At 43.6% G+C, this 16,828-nt stretch overlaps 1 protein-coding gene across 3 annotated transcripts in view; it reads left to right on the top strand.

The window, feature by feature from the left end:
* The window catches only part of Cfap20dc (CFAP20 domain containing), a 218,539-nt gene that overhangs the window by 150,810 nt on the left and 50,901 nt on the right, over positions 1-16,828 (top strand). For all 3 annotated transcript variants that reach the window (XM_034498162.2, XM_076931532.1, XM_076931531.1), the window contains exon 13: positions 12,096-12,299. In XM_034498162.2, coding sequence (XP_034354053.1) covers positions 12,096-12,299 — 204 coding nt within the window. The remainder of the gene's footprint in view (positions 1-12,095; positions 12,300-16,828) is intronic.

The following is a 16,828-nucleotide window of genomic DNA, read 5'->3' as shown; positions in this document are numbered from 1 at the left end:
CAGAGGAGCATGATCCTAGCCCCTCTGCCTTCTTTAGAGTGAATATTTAATCCCAACTCCTACTAGCGCTACATAATGGTTTGTGTCTTGCAATTTATTACACCCAGTGTCTAGTTTAGTTGTAAGGCCCAATTCTCTAGAGCAGAAGTTACATGAACAAATGAGAAGCTGAGGGATTGTCTATAATTTGGGTAGCATTGCTGTAGAAGAGTAGAAGTCATTAGGACCCTCTGGCATCTGTTAGTGGGCAGCGTGGTAGCAAACACTGTGCCTGCTGCTGTCATGTGACACAGATGTGATTTCAGATTTTCAAAAGTTGAAGAAACTGGGCCTGAGGAGACGGGTCCAGTGAAGAGCTTGCCGTGCAAGCATAAGCACTGGCATGTGGATCCCTAACACTTACGTAAATGTCCTGTAGATGTAGGGACCACCTGAAATCCCAACATGATAAAGAGATAGAAGATCTCTAGAGCAAGCTGGTTAGTTAGACTACCTGGATCAGGACGTTTTACATTCAAGTGAGAGGTACTGCCTCAGTGTATAAGGTGGAGAACAATCGAGAAAGACATTTGACATTGGTTTCTAACTTCCACATAAAAGAAAACTTTAGATGATTTTTTTTAAATCTAAGAACCAACACTCATGCAAGCATGTACATACACACAAGAAAGAAAGAAAGAAAGAAAGAAAGAAAGAAAGAAAGAAAGAAAGAAAGAAAGAAAGGAAAGAGAGAGAAAGACCTTAGAGCCTGCCATAACTAGTTCCATTACAGTTCAGGTGGCAACTTGACTTCTGTTGACAGTAGGTGTGCACAGGTTGGTCATCACTTTTCTTAATCCCACGAAGATGTTCCGTCTTCACGCCCCAAACTTCACATTGCTTACTCTGCTCTTTCCATTTCTATAATACTCAGTAACCTTACTTACTTAAGTACCTCAGTTCCCTAAAGAAAAGCTGAATATTATTTATTGAAGGCTGTTCTGCTTGTCCCACGTCCAAGGCTACTGTTATCTTGAAGATGTCATAGCCTTGAATATGAGTCCTCTTCAGCTTGACTCTGCCACATTCCTTCTAATGCATATTTAATTATTAAGCTCAGGAAGTACCTTGAACTCAACAGATAGCTGCTGGAAAATTAGAAATCAGTTTTCAACTCACTGAAAGGTTAATAAAAAGAATCCAGCTCTAATTGTCAGAATCCTTTCTGCAACTTAGCAAGTTGACGAACAAGGAGAATGTATGAAAGTGTGTTTCTGTGTGGATCATGGGTTGTGCTAGACTCTACAAACGCAGTATATCAATATAAAAAAAAATCTTTAAAGTTTGCTTTGGGGCCCTCCTTCCAAAGAGTACAGGCACATGGGTTACACTAAATATTACCTATCTATCTCCTCCCAAGGAATGAAGCTTGAGTTCAGTTACCTAAGAATTTTCTTTCTGAGTCTTTTTGGAGGATAGGTGTATATGGAATGCAGGGCTGTCATGAATTGGGTGCAGAAAGGTGTTGGCCTGTGGCAGATATTCAGTGACACTGGCTCTTGTTACACGTAGATCTGTGACTACCATTGACATAAAATACAATCTCGACTCATAGAAGTTGGTCCTTTTGAATTACCGTCCTGTCGTGTATGTTGTGTGAGCTGATACCAAATCCTCCACGCTTGGCCAAGTGTTCTAGGTCTTCCCATGGCTCAGTCTTTAAGTTTTAACTTTCCCCTTGTGTAGTAGTCATATGCTGCGGAATACCGTAAACGGTGAATGAGCAGGGTAGCTGCGTGTGTGCTGCTTTACACTTCTATTTGAGCTTCCTGCTTGTTCCTCGTTCCCATCATTGATTCACTGTGTCCCCAGGATGCGTAGCACACCAGTGAAGAGATGCCCCAAGATGCTAGTGCACCATCAGTTACTATTTTAAATAGCAGTTCCAGGAACTAAACATGGCTGCAAGCACAATGGAAAGGAAGTGAATTCTCAAATTAAAATGTCAATTAAAGTTAGCTTAGAAGAATGACCTCTCATACTATTCTCGCTGTCACATAGGGCACCAAAACAACTTCCAAAATTCTACTTACATCCACAAAATGCAACATCAAATATAAGTGCGGGAATGCCACTCGCTCTCCAGTTAGGCTGATGTAGAACTGCCGGAGTTAGTTGCCAGACATTAACTTTTAGGCCTTAGACTTCATTATTATGGTACCCAGAAGCATATTTCATGGTCACAGTCTGAACAAAGTCATATAACCATCATCCCAGTTAAGAAAAAACAAAACAGTAACACCTCAGAGGTCCTACTGTGCTCTGTAACTTCTCATCTTGTCACTTGTACTGCTGTCCCCAGGATCAGTTTTACCTCCATATCTCTCTAATGCTCTCTCTTATAGCATTTTGTTGGTCAGAGTCAATAGCACATTCATGGTTGCATAGTTTTCCTGAGTATTCGAAACATCATTTATTATCAGTTTTACTAGGGTAGTATTCAGTTGGTAACTATTAATGATATATCTTTTGGCGAAATTTTAGACTTTTACTGAAGCTTGGTTGGAACAGAGGAGGCAGTTTCTTGCTATAGGATTTCGATTATTTAGAGCTATCCTCATCCCTGTTACCTTGGGTTAGTATTATTTCTTTTCTAAAACAGTAATGTGCAAGTGTTACTTTCTAATCTAAAGGTTTCCTATGAACATGGTCTGCATGCTTCTGGCTTGACTCTCATTTTTGGCCTGAGGAGTGTACTATACTACAGTATCACCCATTGTGAAGGCCCAGATTAGACACCATTTTCTCCCGTGAAGCTTCCCTGGACTCAGAGCTCTGAGTCATCATAGGTATTATGCCCTATCACCTACCACACCCTTGAGAGTGGGCGAGTAGTACGATACACTCGGCCTAGTTTGAAACAGTACAGAGGTGGGGTGCTTTGGTAGACTCCACATTAGAATAAAACTCGAGGCTCAGCCAAAGCTAGATGGGTACTCTACCATAAACTAAACCTCCGCTCTTGACTCACCTCAGATTTGGAGTTTTTACAGCACAGTGTTTCTGCTGTGCAGTAAGAGTCATGTGTAGTCACAATGGGGACTTGATTCCTAAAGAGATTTATAGACTCCACAGCAAAAAAACTTGAGAATGTTCCCTTAGCTCTGTTCCCCTCCCATCTGAAAACCGTGAGATTCTTGATCTGATCTGATCTGGTCCTGGGGCTGTATCTCACTTTTCTTCACACTGTAAATTGAGACTGAAGCTCCGAGATTTTGCAAGCAGATATTTAATCAATTATGCTATTCCACACTGAAATCTTGAAAAGACACTAGTCAAAGAGCATCAGGTTCAAAGATTATTTTACATGTCGTGTTTTATCTTAGCTAGAGTTAGTTTTCCTTAGCTGACATCAAGGCCCTGTGTGGCTATCTATGTGGTCCTTTGCTGGCTTATGGCTGTCTCATCCCAGAAATCTTATTTGCTTTGCTAACTACAAGGCTCATGAGAGCAACAGCCATTCCTAATGCAGTTGTTCTTAACCTGGGGGTCGTGACCCCTTTGGAAACGGAATGACCCTTTCACAGAGGTTGCCTAAGACCAACCTGCATATAAAATATTTACATATTGCATAAAATTGCTACTCATAAAGTAACAAAGTTATAACTATGAAGTAGCAGCAAAATAATTTTATGTTGAGGGGTCACTGCAACATAAGGAACTGTATAAAGGGCTGCAGCGTTAGGAAGGGTGAGAGCCACTGCCTCAGTGCCTTTGCAACTAATACTTGAAGACAGATCAAAGAAAATAACAACCTGAAGGATGTAGGTAGGGAGCAAAGAACTTGCCAGCTGAGCCAACAGCCTTCAGCCATTGCCTTAGTCCTAACAAAGCAGATGGGCAGCATCTCTCCTTCCTACAAGGATGTTTGGAGGCAAAACTAGGTTCCAGCTAACATACAGAGTCCTTCAGAGTCAGAATTACACAAAGCACTGTTTCTTTCAGTACGTGGGTGATGCGATTAGACAATATCTTGTGTGTGGAGTCCCCTTGATGTGAAGACTATACTGCAGGCCTCCTCTAAACAATAATAAGGACATGAGCCTAGAGGGATTGCAGGTGTCCTGACCAATGAACATCTGAATGGTTAGTAGCCTAACACTCCCTGAAGAAAGTGGGCCTAACAAAACCACCAGTCTGGCTCTGCTATGGCCAGGACAGGCATCCATGGTGGGGAGAGAGTCAGAGACAAGATGAACCCTACCTCGGACCATAGGCATCTGGCAGGAATGAGCCCAAGACAGACAACACCCCCAAGTGTGGCCATGCTGGCGGGCCTGGGCATGAGCAAGCCCCAAATGACCACCAGTCTAGTGCCACACAGGCCTATGGGGGCAGACCATGCCCAAGATGACCCCTGCCTGGTGCCATAATGCACAGGTCAGGCATAGCACTCCCGAGACTACACCTGAAACACAGGAACCTCCAGGTGCCACTAAGAGGAGCAAGTAAGAGGTAGAAAAAAGAAAGAAAAGAGAAACAGAAGGATGTGTGCACAATGAGGAGAGGCAGAACTGGAGGCTCAAGGGAAGTGAAGACCGCCTGATGTTAGTAGCCACGGATGCCACCCAGAACCATGTCTGGGTCCATTACCCTGCAGCAACAGGGGTCTGTTACCACCAAAGGCCAGGCAAACATCCCTGGTCTAGGCTGCCATACAGTCGCATGTTGCTTGCTGTCTGAGGGCTGTGCAGAAAGGAGAGCAGACCCTGGAGATGAGAGAACAGGAGAGCTGACCCCATCCCAGCCAGCTATAGCAGTCAGAAGAGCAGGCCCTGTACATGGCCTAGGAAGCATAGTAGAGCTGGCCCTAGTTGCAGGAGAGCTGCCCCCAAGGGTATATACATGGTAAAGCTGGCCCTGCCACTAGACCTGTGTGGTGGCAAGGACAAGGAAGAGATCTCCCCTCGATTTCATCCTCACCACTTAGAGCAGGCAGAAGAGCTGCCCCTGCCCCTCACCAGCTATAGCATTTGGGAGAGTGGCCCTGTGCCTAGCCTGGGCAGCACAGAAGAGTAGACCCTGATGGTGGGGGTGCAGGTGAGCTGCCCATGAGGGTGTGAGAGTGGGGAGAACTGGTCCTGTCCCTCACTGGCTGCAACACTCAGGAAAATGGGCCCTGAACCCTGCCTGGGCAGCCCCAGGGACATGGGAGTGGGAGAGTTGGCCCTGACCCTTACACTGCAGCATTGAATGGTCCACCAGGGGCAAGGCAGGAGAGCTTGCCCCAGTGGTGTGAATGTGGGAGAGCTGGTGGGCTGACCAACTCAGATCTTCTCAGGCCCAGATCCAGGGCTTTGATTTGACCCACCCCAACATCTACCCCGTCAGTGAACTGCTGGGGTCCATAAAGGAGCCGGTCCTACAGATCCAAACTACAAGAGCACCATGACACAAAACAATAACAGGACATCTGAGAGGAGTCCCAGAGAGGATCTAGAATTGATAGTGTAGCAGAAGCCAGAGGCCTTATGCCAGACCAATGAGTCACTGCAATGCACATTTGCAAGCAAAGAAGTGTGGACAAAAGGGTACACTGTGGGACACACTGCGACACACTGCAGCTTCCACAATGAGATTTTTTTTTTCCTCTGTTGAGGAGGAGGTTGCAAAGGAAAGTAGGTATGCGGGGAGGGGGAGATGAGTGGGATTGGGGTTCATGATGTGAAATTCACAACATTAAAAATAATAAGGAAAATAAATGACTTGGTCTTTCTTGTGATTTTGAAGTAGCTTAAGAGACTGCAAATTAAAACTGTCTTAGAGAACTAAGTTAATTACCTGTCTGCCACCAGTTGCTCTATCTATAACTCTGGGAGAAGCTGTTTCCTCCTCTGTGCCCCTTCCAGATGGCAGTTTATTTCCTTATGAAATAAAATCATGAGACTACATAAAGTTCTAAGCAAGCTTAATGTGAAGGAGCCTAGCATGGAAAGGAGTCCCAGTAAGCATTTGTGGAATGAATCATGCCATCTTCTTTATTTGCACTACTGTAGACTACTGTGGTAGCCCAGGCAGGTAGTCCTCACTCTGGCTTCAGTACTGGCCACAGTGGAAGGACCTTACTAAAGATCACCAGTTCCACTGCCAGCAAACTTAATTAGCTATCAGTGTCACCATGGACTTCAGTGAGGCATCCTCTGATCTGCTAGACAGCTAATGATAGTCCCTCCTGTGCTGCATTCCTCGACTATCCCAGTTCTCTCTGCAACAGAAAATGAGGAAAGGGAACAGCAATAATGGATTCATGACTTGATTGTCAACACTGAGGTCCTGCAGGGATATTTTCCCACTGAGCCATGAATTTCAAAGACAACCCATTGGACCAAACCCATTTAAACCCAAGGTTTAAACTGTCCTCAACTTTTAAATCTCAACCACATTAATTTCTATCTTTCTTTTTATGTCACACACAATTTTAATATAGTTATTCATGAAGGTATGTGTATTCGCTATGACAATAACATATATACAAGATAATCAGCTTTTAAAGAAAATGGGTTTATTTTGGCTCACAGTTTGAAAGTTTCAGTCCATGATTGGTTGGACTTGTTGTCCGGGGGCCTGTGGACAGCACATACAACAGCAGCACATTGCAAAACGTCATGGACATGTTGGGAAAGAGAAAGAAAAGGAAGATACATGGGGTACCCCACAATCCCCTTTAACGGCATGACCAGGATAACCTGAGACCATTCGATAGCCCACCTCTCAAAAGTTGCTCTTCCAGGAGCAGCAAGATGGCTTAGTGGGGAAATGTGCTTACTGCACAAATCTGGATATCTGAGTTCAGTGCACAGAATCCACATTAAGGTAGCAGGAGCAAACCTCTCCGCAAGTCCTGCAACCTCCACAGATGCCCCATGACACACATGCACAGGCACGCACACGCACACGCACACGTACACAGGATGGGGATGATGGATCTACTCTGTAGCACCTGAGCTCTAGGTGGCTATGTGAAAACCAAACTGCACAGTTTTTTCAAATGCATGGACGTCACTAGCCTGCTGAGTGCTGTTTGTGCAGTGACAGCATCTGCTGATGTACTACTGAGTCCATCAAATTTCCCTTGGTATTACTGTGGCTTCCACAGATGACGAAACTGAGGCATGAAGAAATGGATGATATTCTCAGTGATGACTGGAACTGGCAAAACTAGGGCCTGGCTTTAGATCTGTCTGACAGAAGCTCTGCCTCAAACTCTCTTGTTTTCTTCTCAGCACCCAGGGTTGCAGTTGGGGCACTGTACAGGCTGTGGACTAAACAAACAGATTGGATACATGGGTCAGTCATATCAAGGACATACCGACTTCTTCCTAAGGAAATATTGAGAATTTAAAGTGTCATTTTCCATTGTAAAAACACGTATTAGTAATGCCAAACCAACTGACATGCTGGTGTGACACACTGGCATGTCAGATCCACAACTTGAAAGGCAGGACAGCATGTTACCTGTTCCCTGCTGCGCCCAAAGTTAAGCAGGGGTTCATATCACTTCTGGTTACTGAACTGTTTTTTAATTGAGGCAATTCATATACCACTAAAATCACCTGTTTAATGTACACAACCCAGGAATTTTAATATATTCTGTAACCTCCATGGTGACCTGGTTACAGAGCATCTTCACCATCTGCAAGGGAACTTATATGGGCAGGTGCTTCCATTCCTTCTCCCAGCTTCTGACATCTTAATCTACTTTCCATGTCTATGTATTTGCCTACTCCAGACTTGTCAGATAATAGAAGAACATGATATGTGGCCTTTATGTGTGGCTGCTTTCATGTAACATAATGCTTTCAAGGTCCTGTAGACTGGAATGTAATAAACTTATTAGCTTTTATGACCAAGTTACAGTATATAAAATAGATAAGTAAACTTCCGTGGGTTAGTTGATGGACACTTGGCTGTTGTCACCTTTAGGCTATTTGGATCAATGCTGCTATGACATTTGTGTACACCATTTTGGGTTGCTTTGTTTTTCTATGTGGGGTGTGTGTGTGTGTGTGTGTGTGTGTGTGTGTGTGTGTGTGTGTGTAAGAAAATATGAATTTTTGGTTCCCGTTGTATATGTTCAGGCATGGATTTTTGGGTCTCATGAGCACTCTATGCTTAACATTTTGAGAAACTATAAGCTCCATTTATGTTCCCACCCAGCAGTGTGTACAGGGTCTCACTTTTCCACAGTTGGAGCCACTTTATGTAACCACTGTAACTGAGGCACACACATCTTCTCAGTGACAGTGAGCCAATCACATTGTCGTGTGCTTACTGTTAGCGTGGCTACTTCTTGTGACTTTGAAATATTTGCTTTTTTTAGTGGTTTTTCATTGGAATGTAAATGTTGTTCCTCTTGTGATATTTTTCCCAAAGCTTCTTAAATGCTCATTAATGCTCCTACATTCTAACAACAGAAATAATCCATCAAGAAGACATAATAATTGTAAATATGGGGAAGCCAAATTCAGGACTTTTTTCTTTTTTTTTTTTTTCTTCGAGACAGGGTTTCTCTGTGTAGCCCTGGCTTTCCTGGAACTCACTCTGTAGACCAGGCTGGTCTTGAACTCAGAAATCTGCCTGCCTCTCCCTCCCAAGTGCTGGGATTAAAGGCATGCGCCACCACTGCCCGGCTAGGACATTTTTCTTAGCTTCATAAAACAAATACTAATGATAATTGAAGGTGAGCAAGGTCAAGATGCAGTCACAGTGGCTGACTCCGGGATCCCTCGCTCATCATGAGATAGGGAGGGCAAACTACATTTCAACAAAGAAATGTCAGGTAAGCTGTGCCATACACAAAATGAACCTGACATATACAGAGAATATACGCTTTTCTCAGAAGAACATGTACCTTCTCTAAAATAAACCACGTTCTAGGTCACAAAGCAAACCCAAACAAATTCCAAAAGGTTAAAATGGCTTCTTACATAGTATCAGTTCATAACAGAATAAAACTAGAACTTAATAACAAGAAAAACCTCACAAAGACTTGGCGACTTGTTGGTGCACTCTTGAACGATCCAGTGGGTCACTGAAGAAATCACTGGGTTTTTAAATACTTAAAAATGAAATGAAAATTTAAGCACAACTAATAGCCCGTGCAATGTAGTGAGTGCTTGCATTAAGAAATCTGAGCAATCTCAAATAGCCTAAAGATGCACCTCAGGGCCATAGAAAATGAGGAAAAGCAGGGAAACCTCAGCAGAGTGAGGAAACAGCCTACAGAAGAATGGAAGGAATGTTTTTGCCAATCATACATCAGGCAGGAAATTAACATCAAGAATATATAAAGAATTACAAAAAACGTAAACACCAGAAAAAGGAAGAAATCGTCCATTCAGTAAGTGAGCTGAGGAACTGAACAGATGGTCCTCAAAAGAAGCAGCACAAATAGCCAATAAATATTTGAAAGGTTGTTTGATATCTTTAGCTATCAGGAAAATGCAAATTAAAGCTGCGACGAGAATCCATCTTACTTTATCTGAATGGCTATCATCACAAAAAATAAGCAATCACCCTTACACACTGCTGGCAGGAATGGAAACCAGACCAGCCACTGTGGGGTTCAGTGTGAAAGCTCCTCTAAAAACTAAAATCTGCCCTATGTCCTGGGTGTAATCCTGAGGACAACCCAAAGATTCTCAGTCAGCATACAGAGAGACTTGTATACTCCTGTCTCCTGCTATTCTGTTCACGAACACCCGGGTAGCCATCAAAGATGGATGGGTAGAGAGAAGATGACGCTTACACACAATAAAATTTTATTCAACCTTCAGAAAGGTCCCATTTACAGGGAAATTGGTGAAACTAGAGATCATTATGTTAAGCAAAATAAATTAGATGGAAAGACATGTACTATATGTTTACTCTCATGTATGGACTTAGAAGGGTCTGGGTGGGAAGATAAAGGGAGCTGTGAGAGGGAGAAGAAGGAAAGCATAGGTGAGGGAGAAGAAGACACGAGAGAAAGTGTCGTAGTACTTGTAGCATGACAAGGAGTTACCATATTTGTAGTGAAAATGTATTCAGTTTTAAAAGGAGGAGAGAGTTCCGTATCTGTGAACAAAAGGGAAAGCAAGATGATGAGCTAGGCTCTGACAGCGATGGCAAGCGACACTGTCCTCAGCATGTAAAGATGTTTTATAAATCAATAAGAAACCCATAATATGGGTTTTTAATATGACCAAATAGGGACATGACAAAGTACATACAAAGCCTTCCCATGATACCTTAAAAAGTTATTACATGTATGGGGAGAGTGTTCTTCTGGAGCCATGAGTAAGGAGTTATTTGAGGTTCCCCAACAACACCCCAGAAAGTCTGCTCGTCATATTATCAAACAGCAATATTTTAAAAATTCAAGTTAGGGAGATGGCAATGTCTTATTAGAAATCATTTGGTGTCTTAGGCACTCCAAGAATTGTTTTCAGGATTTTATTTTTTCCTAAGATAATAAAAAAGAAAAGGCAGTAACAATTCAAAGTGTCCTCCAAGAAAATAAGTAAAGGTCTCCATGGGAAGATCTGAAAGTTCTGATGTTTTATAGGAAGTCCTTGTGACTATAACCAATATTTCCAGACATGCCAGGAAAATTCAAATTACTTTTAAGTTATGTATTAGACTTAAGTGTAAAGTACATTGCTCATATGTAAGGCCAAGTTTTAGCCATGCTTTACACCATAGGAAAGGAAACAAAATGTGTCCAAGTTTTCATATACTAATTCATTTCCTATATATTGAAATAAGATTTATGTGCTGTCAAAATGGCTCAGCAGGTAAAGGCACTGCTGCCAAGCCTGACAACCTGAGTTCCATCTCTGTGACCCATATAGTAGAAGGAGAGAACTCACTCTGGCTAGTTGTCCTCTGCTGTACATGTAGTCCATGTCACTTATGGGTACACACGCACACGCACGCGCACGCGCACACGCACACGCACACACACACAAAACATACGTTTTTTAATAATTAAAAAAAGAAATAATGTTTATTTGTGTTACATCTGGGGACTTACAGTGGTAAAATTCTTTCATTACCTTAAGTCTTAGTTAAGGTTTTACTGCTGTGAACAGACACCATGACCAAGGCAACTCTTATCAGGACATTTAATTGGGGCTGGCTTACAGGTTCAGAGGTTCAGTCCATTATCATCAAGTCATGAACTTGGGAGCATCCAGGCAGTGTGGTGCAGGAAGAACTGAGAGTTCTACATCTTCATCTGAAGGCTGCTAGGATAAGAGTCTTAAAGCCCACACCCACAGTGACACACCTACTCCAACAAGGCCACACCTTCTAACAGTGCCACTCCCTGGGCTGAGCATATATAAACCATCATACCTTCAAAGCTGGGCTTTTGTCTAGAAAAAGAGTTTTTCTTTACAGAGCTCCTTTTAAATTGGCTGTGGTGACTTGCACCTGTAACCTCAGCACTCAAGAGGCTCAAGTAGGAGGATTTCTGTGACTTCAAGGCCAGCCTGGGTTATGAGGAAACCCTTTCTCCAAAATGCATAAGTAGTAAACAGATAAATTCATTTAATTAAACACTGCTTTGAGTTTAGGCCCTGAAGTTAAACACCTACAAATCTTCACCGCGGGAATCCAGCTGGAGTCAGGCAGTCATGGCAGCAATCTGTGCAGAGCTCATGGCTGACTAGTCAGTCGCAGGGCAGTTAGTTAGACAGCTATAATTGAGACAAATGCTAAAAGTCAAAACTTTTAAATTCTATGAGAACACATAATAGAGGAGCTGGCCCCATTTGTTATTGTCAGAAAAGGCCTCCCCCAGGAAGAGTCATATCTGTTAGCCAGCCAGGCAGCCAGAGGGGATTAGCATTCGCAGGCAAACTAAGGCAGATGCCAGTTTGATGCTTTTGAGGTCCCTTGTGAAGGCAATGTGTCTGTGTACTAGGAGCAGAGATTAGGTGGAGTAGATATAGTAGCCTCTCATGAAGAGCCTTTAGGCCTCTCTTGAAGGTAGGGCAGGAGACACAATTGTTGATAGCTCATAAAATTGAAACCGCAATACTCTGTCATATCTCTGTCTCTTTCTGGATCAGGAATACAACTGGAGAAACTATCAGCCCAGTCAGATGAGCGAATCTGAGTTGCAGATGCTGGCAAGCCTCAGGCGGCAGCAGAATGAAGATCTGGAGGATCCTGGGGCTCCTCATGGCCTGAGCGCATCCCAGGTGGACAACTGTAATGTCAGCATCAGTACCAGCAGTGATGACACAACCACGTGGAACTCTTGTCTCCCACCTGTGAGTCCTGCACTTTGCATCTATCCCCTCACCTTCAAAAGGAACAAGCCCAGACTTATCTGGGGAAAGTAGAGCCAAAAATGAGCCACCAACCATGAGACACATGCAGAGCTCATTCTGAAATAGGCTTTTAAGGGAAGGAGAGATAGTGGAGGATGGCATTACCTTATATTGTCTCATACCTGCTTGGAAATGTGTGTATGACCATTGATTGTCTTAGTTCTCTATTGTTCTGCACAATAGATGAGAAACAGGTCACTGATATAAATACAAAGATCTACTTTGTTCAGTTCTGAAGGCTGAAAAGTCCAGGGTTTTTATGCATTTTCCCATGAAGGCAGGGAAAACGGAGCAGGCATGGGGAGCGGAACACACACTAGTGGAAAGGGGCACAATGAGTCTCGTTGTCAAGAACTTGCTCCCACAATAATGGGATTAATTCATTCACAAACTCAGAGTCCTTGCCCCCTAACTACCTCTGATCCCACCTCTCTCTGCTTCATGGAGGTGATGACGCTTCTGATACACAAATCACAGCAGTGTATAAAATCATGCACCGAAATGGGCTCTGACAATTCCTGCTTCTAGCACAAGCCCCTTGCCACATAAAAGAAACATAACAGTTTTCAGTGAAATACTTACTAAATGAATGAACAAAGGGGAAAGACCGCAGACACAGTAAATACTGCTCAGTGAGGACAGGAAAGAACCTTCTGTACTTGTCACTGGTGCTCACTGACTGACTCCTCCCTGTGTTTGAGGGGTTATGTTAGGAGCTGCAGAGAGTATTTTTAGAGGCTAACATCACCACATGTTCACATGTTAAAACACATTCGTATAGCTGTGGCCTAGCAGAGAAGGACATGTAAGGTAACTTTGATGCAGGGCTTGTACATAGCTATGAATGTAGCACAATGGTCAGGTCCTTGCCTAGCATGTGTGACATCCTGGCCTCCATCCCCAGCATGGAAACGCTTTAATAAACAAAAGCTGCCTCTTCTCATATTAATCTGTCTGCAATCCCAACTGAAGTAGCAAGAGAATAACTCTGACTTGTACAGTGCCAACATACATTACTGACCATCTCTTGCCTACTTATTTAGGAGCCAAAGGGAAATAATAAAAGTCCCTTAATAAAAACATACATTAGGGCCTGGGGAGACAGCTCATCATTCAAAGTACTCCCTGCTCTTATAAAGAATCTAGGTTTGGTTTCCAGCACCCATATGGTAACTACAGTTTCAGGATATCCTGTGTCCTCTTCTGACCTCCACAGGCATCAGACACAAATGTGACTTACAAACATGCAGACAAAACACTCGAACACTTAAAATCAAAATTAATAAATCCTTAAAATTTTTAAATTATGTTTTAAACCTACATAAATATTAAATTCAAATGTAGTAGACAGAAAGGTAAGTTTCACATATTTGATACCTATTGGTTTTGCAATCTGCTTCTGTGTTAGAGCCAGTTATTCCAGGCCCCAAAACAGTTTTGTAGACATTGTGCGTCTCCGGAACCTCTTACCTCATAGTCACGTGTGGTACCTGAGGCCTTCCAGCTGCCATTAGCATTTCCACTTCCCCTGAGAATACTGGGGATTTCGAGAAGTGGCCTAGCTGTCTTCCTGACTCTTGATAAGTGAGTTGCTTGTCAAACAGGTGTTGCAGGCATCCAATGAGGTTCCTGTGCCCTTGAGAGGACATGCAAGTCATCATGGGCAATGAATCCAGAGTCTCCAAAGACATTCAAAGGTGGATGGACACTCACCACCAGTGTTCCCTTAGGGCCTTTGTCTCCATCTCCCCTACCCCCAACTTTCTCTTGCTTAATTTGTGGTTTCATTAGACACAGCCATGGATACACATAACTTTCCAGGCAGCCTTAGTGCTGGACAGTATCTATGTCCCTATGACTTTGGCCACAGAGCATCCTCTCACTGGAGTAAAGATTACAAGGGTCACTTGAAGACAGAAGTGAAACAGTGCCTGTTTTATAGAATATTCTCCAGCAGTCATTTAAACCGCAGTTAGAGAGAGAACAGCAGCCTCCGGATGGAGCCCATTTTGTCAGGAAGTGGCTCAGAGACCAGGAGTACAGAGGGCAAGCTGAGAAATGATTATTTATGGACTGAGAAGTCTGAACTCTTGGTTGCCCTGGATACCGGGTTCTCATCACTGTCCTGTTCTGGCAAAAGACAGAAGTCTCCTGCATGACAAGTACCCTGCTCTCAAAGCACATGGCCAAAAATAGCACCATTAGTAATGAACTTAATAACCCCTCTATTCAACCAAATGAGATATTGGAAAGCCTATTTTTTAGACAGAAAAAAAATTTGAAAAATCTTACCTTTTGTATTCATAGGATATGTTTATTATTTCATCAAGTTCAGTTTGCTCCACTATTGGAACTATCAACAAATGGGAAATTGCATTCCGTAATGAACTCTGCATCCTGCTGCTCACGTGGACTTTAAATAGAGCAATTTACAAGCATTGTTTCAGCTGCTCTCAGAGCTTACGCCTTTCTCTTCTCCTGAGAAAAGGAGTGGAGGTGGTAAGAAGCCAAATGACAGGCTTCCTGGCATTTTGATGCCCTGCCCTCTTTTGTCTCAGTGAATGGTGTTGCCCCCAATGGCCCTTGAGCCAGAAGACTGGAAGACATTTCCCCTGTTCCCACGTTTTCCTTCCCCTATATTCATATTAGTCTTCAGATTCTAAGGCTCTTCTATTTGTTTCTTTTTTTAAGATTTTATTTACTGACTTATTTTATTTTATATGTATGCATGCCTGGCCTGCATATACGGATGCCTACCAAGTGCATTCCTGCATATACGAGTGCCTACCATGTGTATTCCTGCATATATGGGTGCTCACCATGTGCATTCCTGCATATACAGGTGCCTACCAAGTGCATTCCTGCATATACAGGTGCCTACCAAGTGCATTCCTGCATATACGGGTGCCTACCATGTGCATTCCTGCATATACGGGTGCCTACCAAGTGCATTCCTGCATATACGGGTGCCTACCATGTGCATTCCTGCATATACGGGTGCTCACCATGTGCATTCCTGCATATATGGGTGCTCACCATGTGCATTCCTGGTGCTCTTGGAAGTCAGAAGAGGGTGTCAGCACCACTGGAACTGGAGTTGTGAATTTGTGAATGGTGCAAACCGTGATGTGGATTATGGGAACCAAACCCAAGTCTTCGGCAAGAGCACCAAGTGCTCTTAGCTAATAAGGCATCTCTCCACTCCTATTGCTTCTTAACCACTACTGCCTAACACCACAAACTCGGCATAGTGCTGTTCATCTGATTTTCTCATACCCCCTCATCTTTTTGCCTCTGCTCCAAGAGCCACAGGCTAAGGGTTAGAAGAACTCACTCAAAAGTCAGTGTCATGAGGCCAAGGCCAGCCTATCACCTTGTAAAGCATCTGGTGCTGAATTTGAAATACAGTAAGCACTTAGTAAAAACGGAGGTGGCTGAGATGTTAAGAACACCTGCTGCTCTTGCAGATGGCCAGAGTTCAGTTTGCTGTACCCTGCCTGTAACTCCAGCTCTAAAGGATCCAACATCCTCTTCTGATCTCTGTAGATATTCATTCACACATGTGGCATCTACTCACATGGACATACACACATAAACACAGTGAATCTTTTTAAATTTTTATTTTTCATTTTTCACACAGGACCTTTGTAGAGCCCAGATCTGCTCTGCTCTCCTTCCCATGTAAATCTCTTCACTGATTCCCCATTGCCTCTCGAGTCTGACACAGAGGGGTCTCTGCATTCTGAGAGACCACCCTCATCCCAGACTCACGTCTCCCTTCTCTCCACCCTTCCTTCCAAGCTTTCAAGCTAGTTATAGTTCCATAACGGCGCCCTGAGGATATTAGTGTGCTTTGCACTGGATTGTCCCCCAGACAGCTCTAGGGCTTTCTGTGGCTCTACTCTAGGCCGCACTGTGAAGGCTTTATCTTCCTCTGTGCCCAGAGCCAGGAATATCTACCTTCCATCCCAGACTTGCTCATCTGTGTTACATCCACTCATTCTGCTCCTCTTTAGTACAGAGTGTTGAGGACTAGCGGGATGTTGGAGCTAAAGCTCGTCCCCATCTTAGGATGGTCACAGAGTGACAGAAGCTCTGTAATTGAGGATGATGAGTGGCAGTAAGACAAAGAACTATGGGAAGGTGTAGGAAGGATTGATTCATATCAACATGGCCTCTAGGTCCCAGGTGCACTATTAGACGGCATCACTTAGTCCAGAGCTCAGGAAGGAGTACAAGTTCACGTGCAGACAAAAGGGAGGAAGGAACTTCAGATTCCAGACAGGGGCAGACTCAAGTCTGTGGAGGTGAGAGCAGTATCTCTCCTTATGCCAGATATCCTTCTCTTCAGGCCCTGCCTCTCCCTCAGCTCACACAGAGCTTGAAACTCACCATTGCTGCCTAGCTCCGTCCCATCCAGCATATGCACCAGCACGTGACATTCTGCTCCAGCCAGTGTCCCCTGCCCC

This window comes from Arvicanthis niloticus, chromosome 3 (assembly GCF_011762505.2).
Source record: "Arvicanthis niloticus isolate mArvNil1 chromosome 3, mArvNil1.pat.X, whole genome shotgun sequence".
Lineage (NCBI taxonomy): Eukaryota > Metazoa > Chordata > Mammalia > Rodentia > Muridae > Arvicanthis > Arvicanthis niloticus.
Note: the sequence above shows the minus strand (reverse complement) of the source record. Positions and strands in the feature narration are given on the sequence as shown.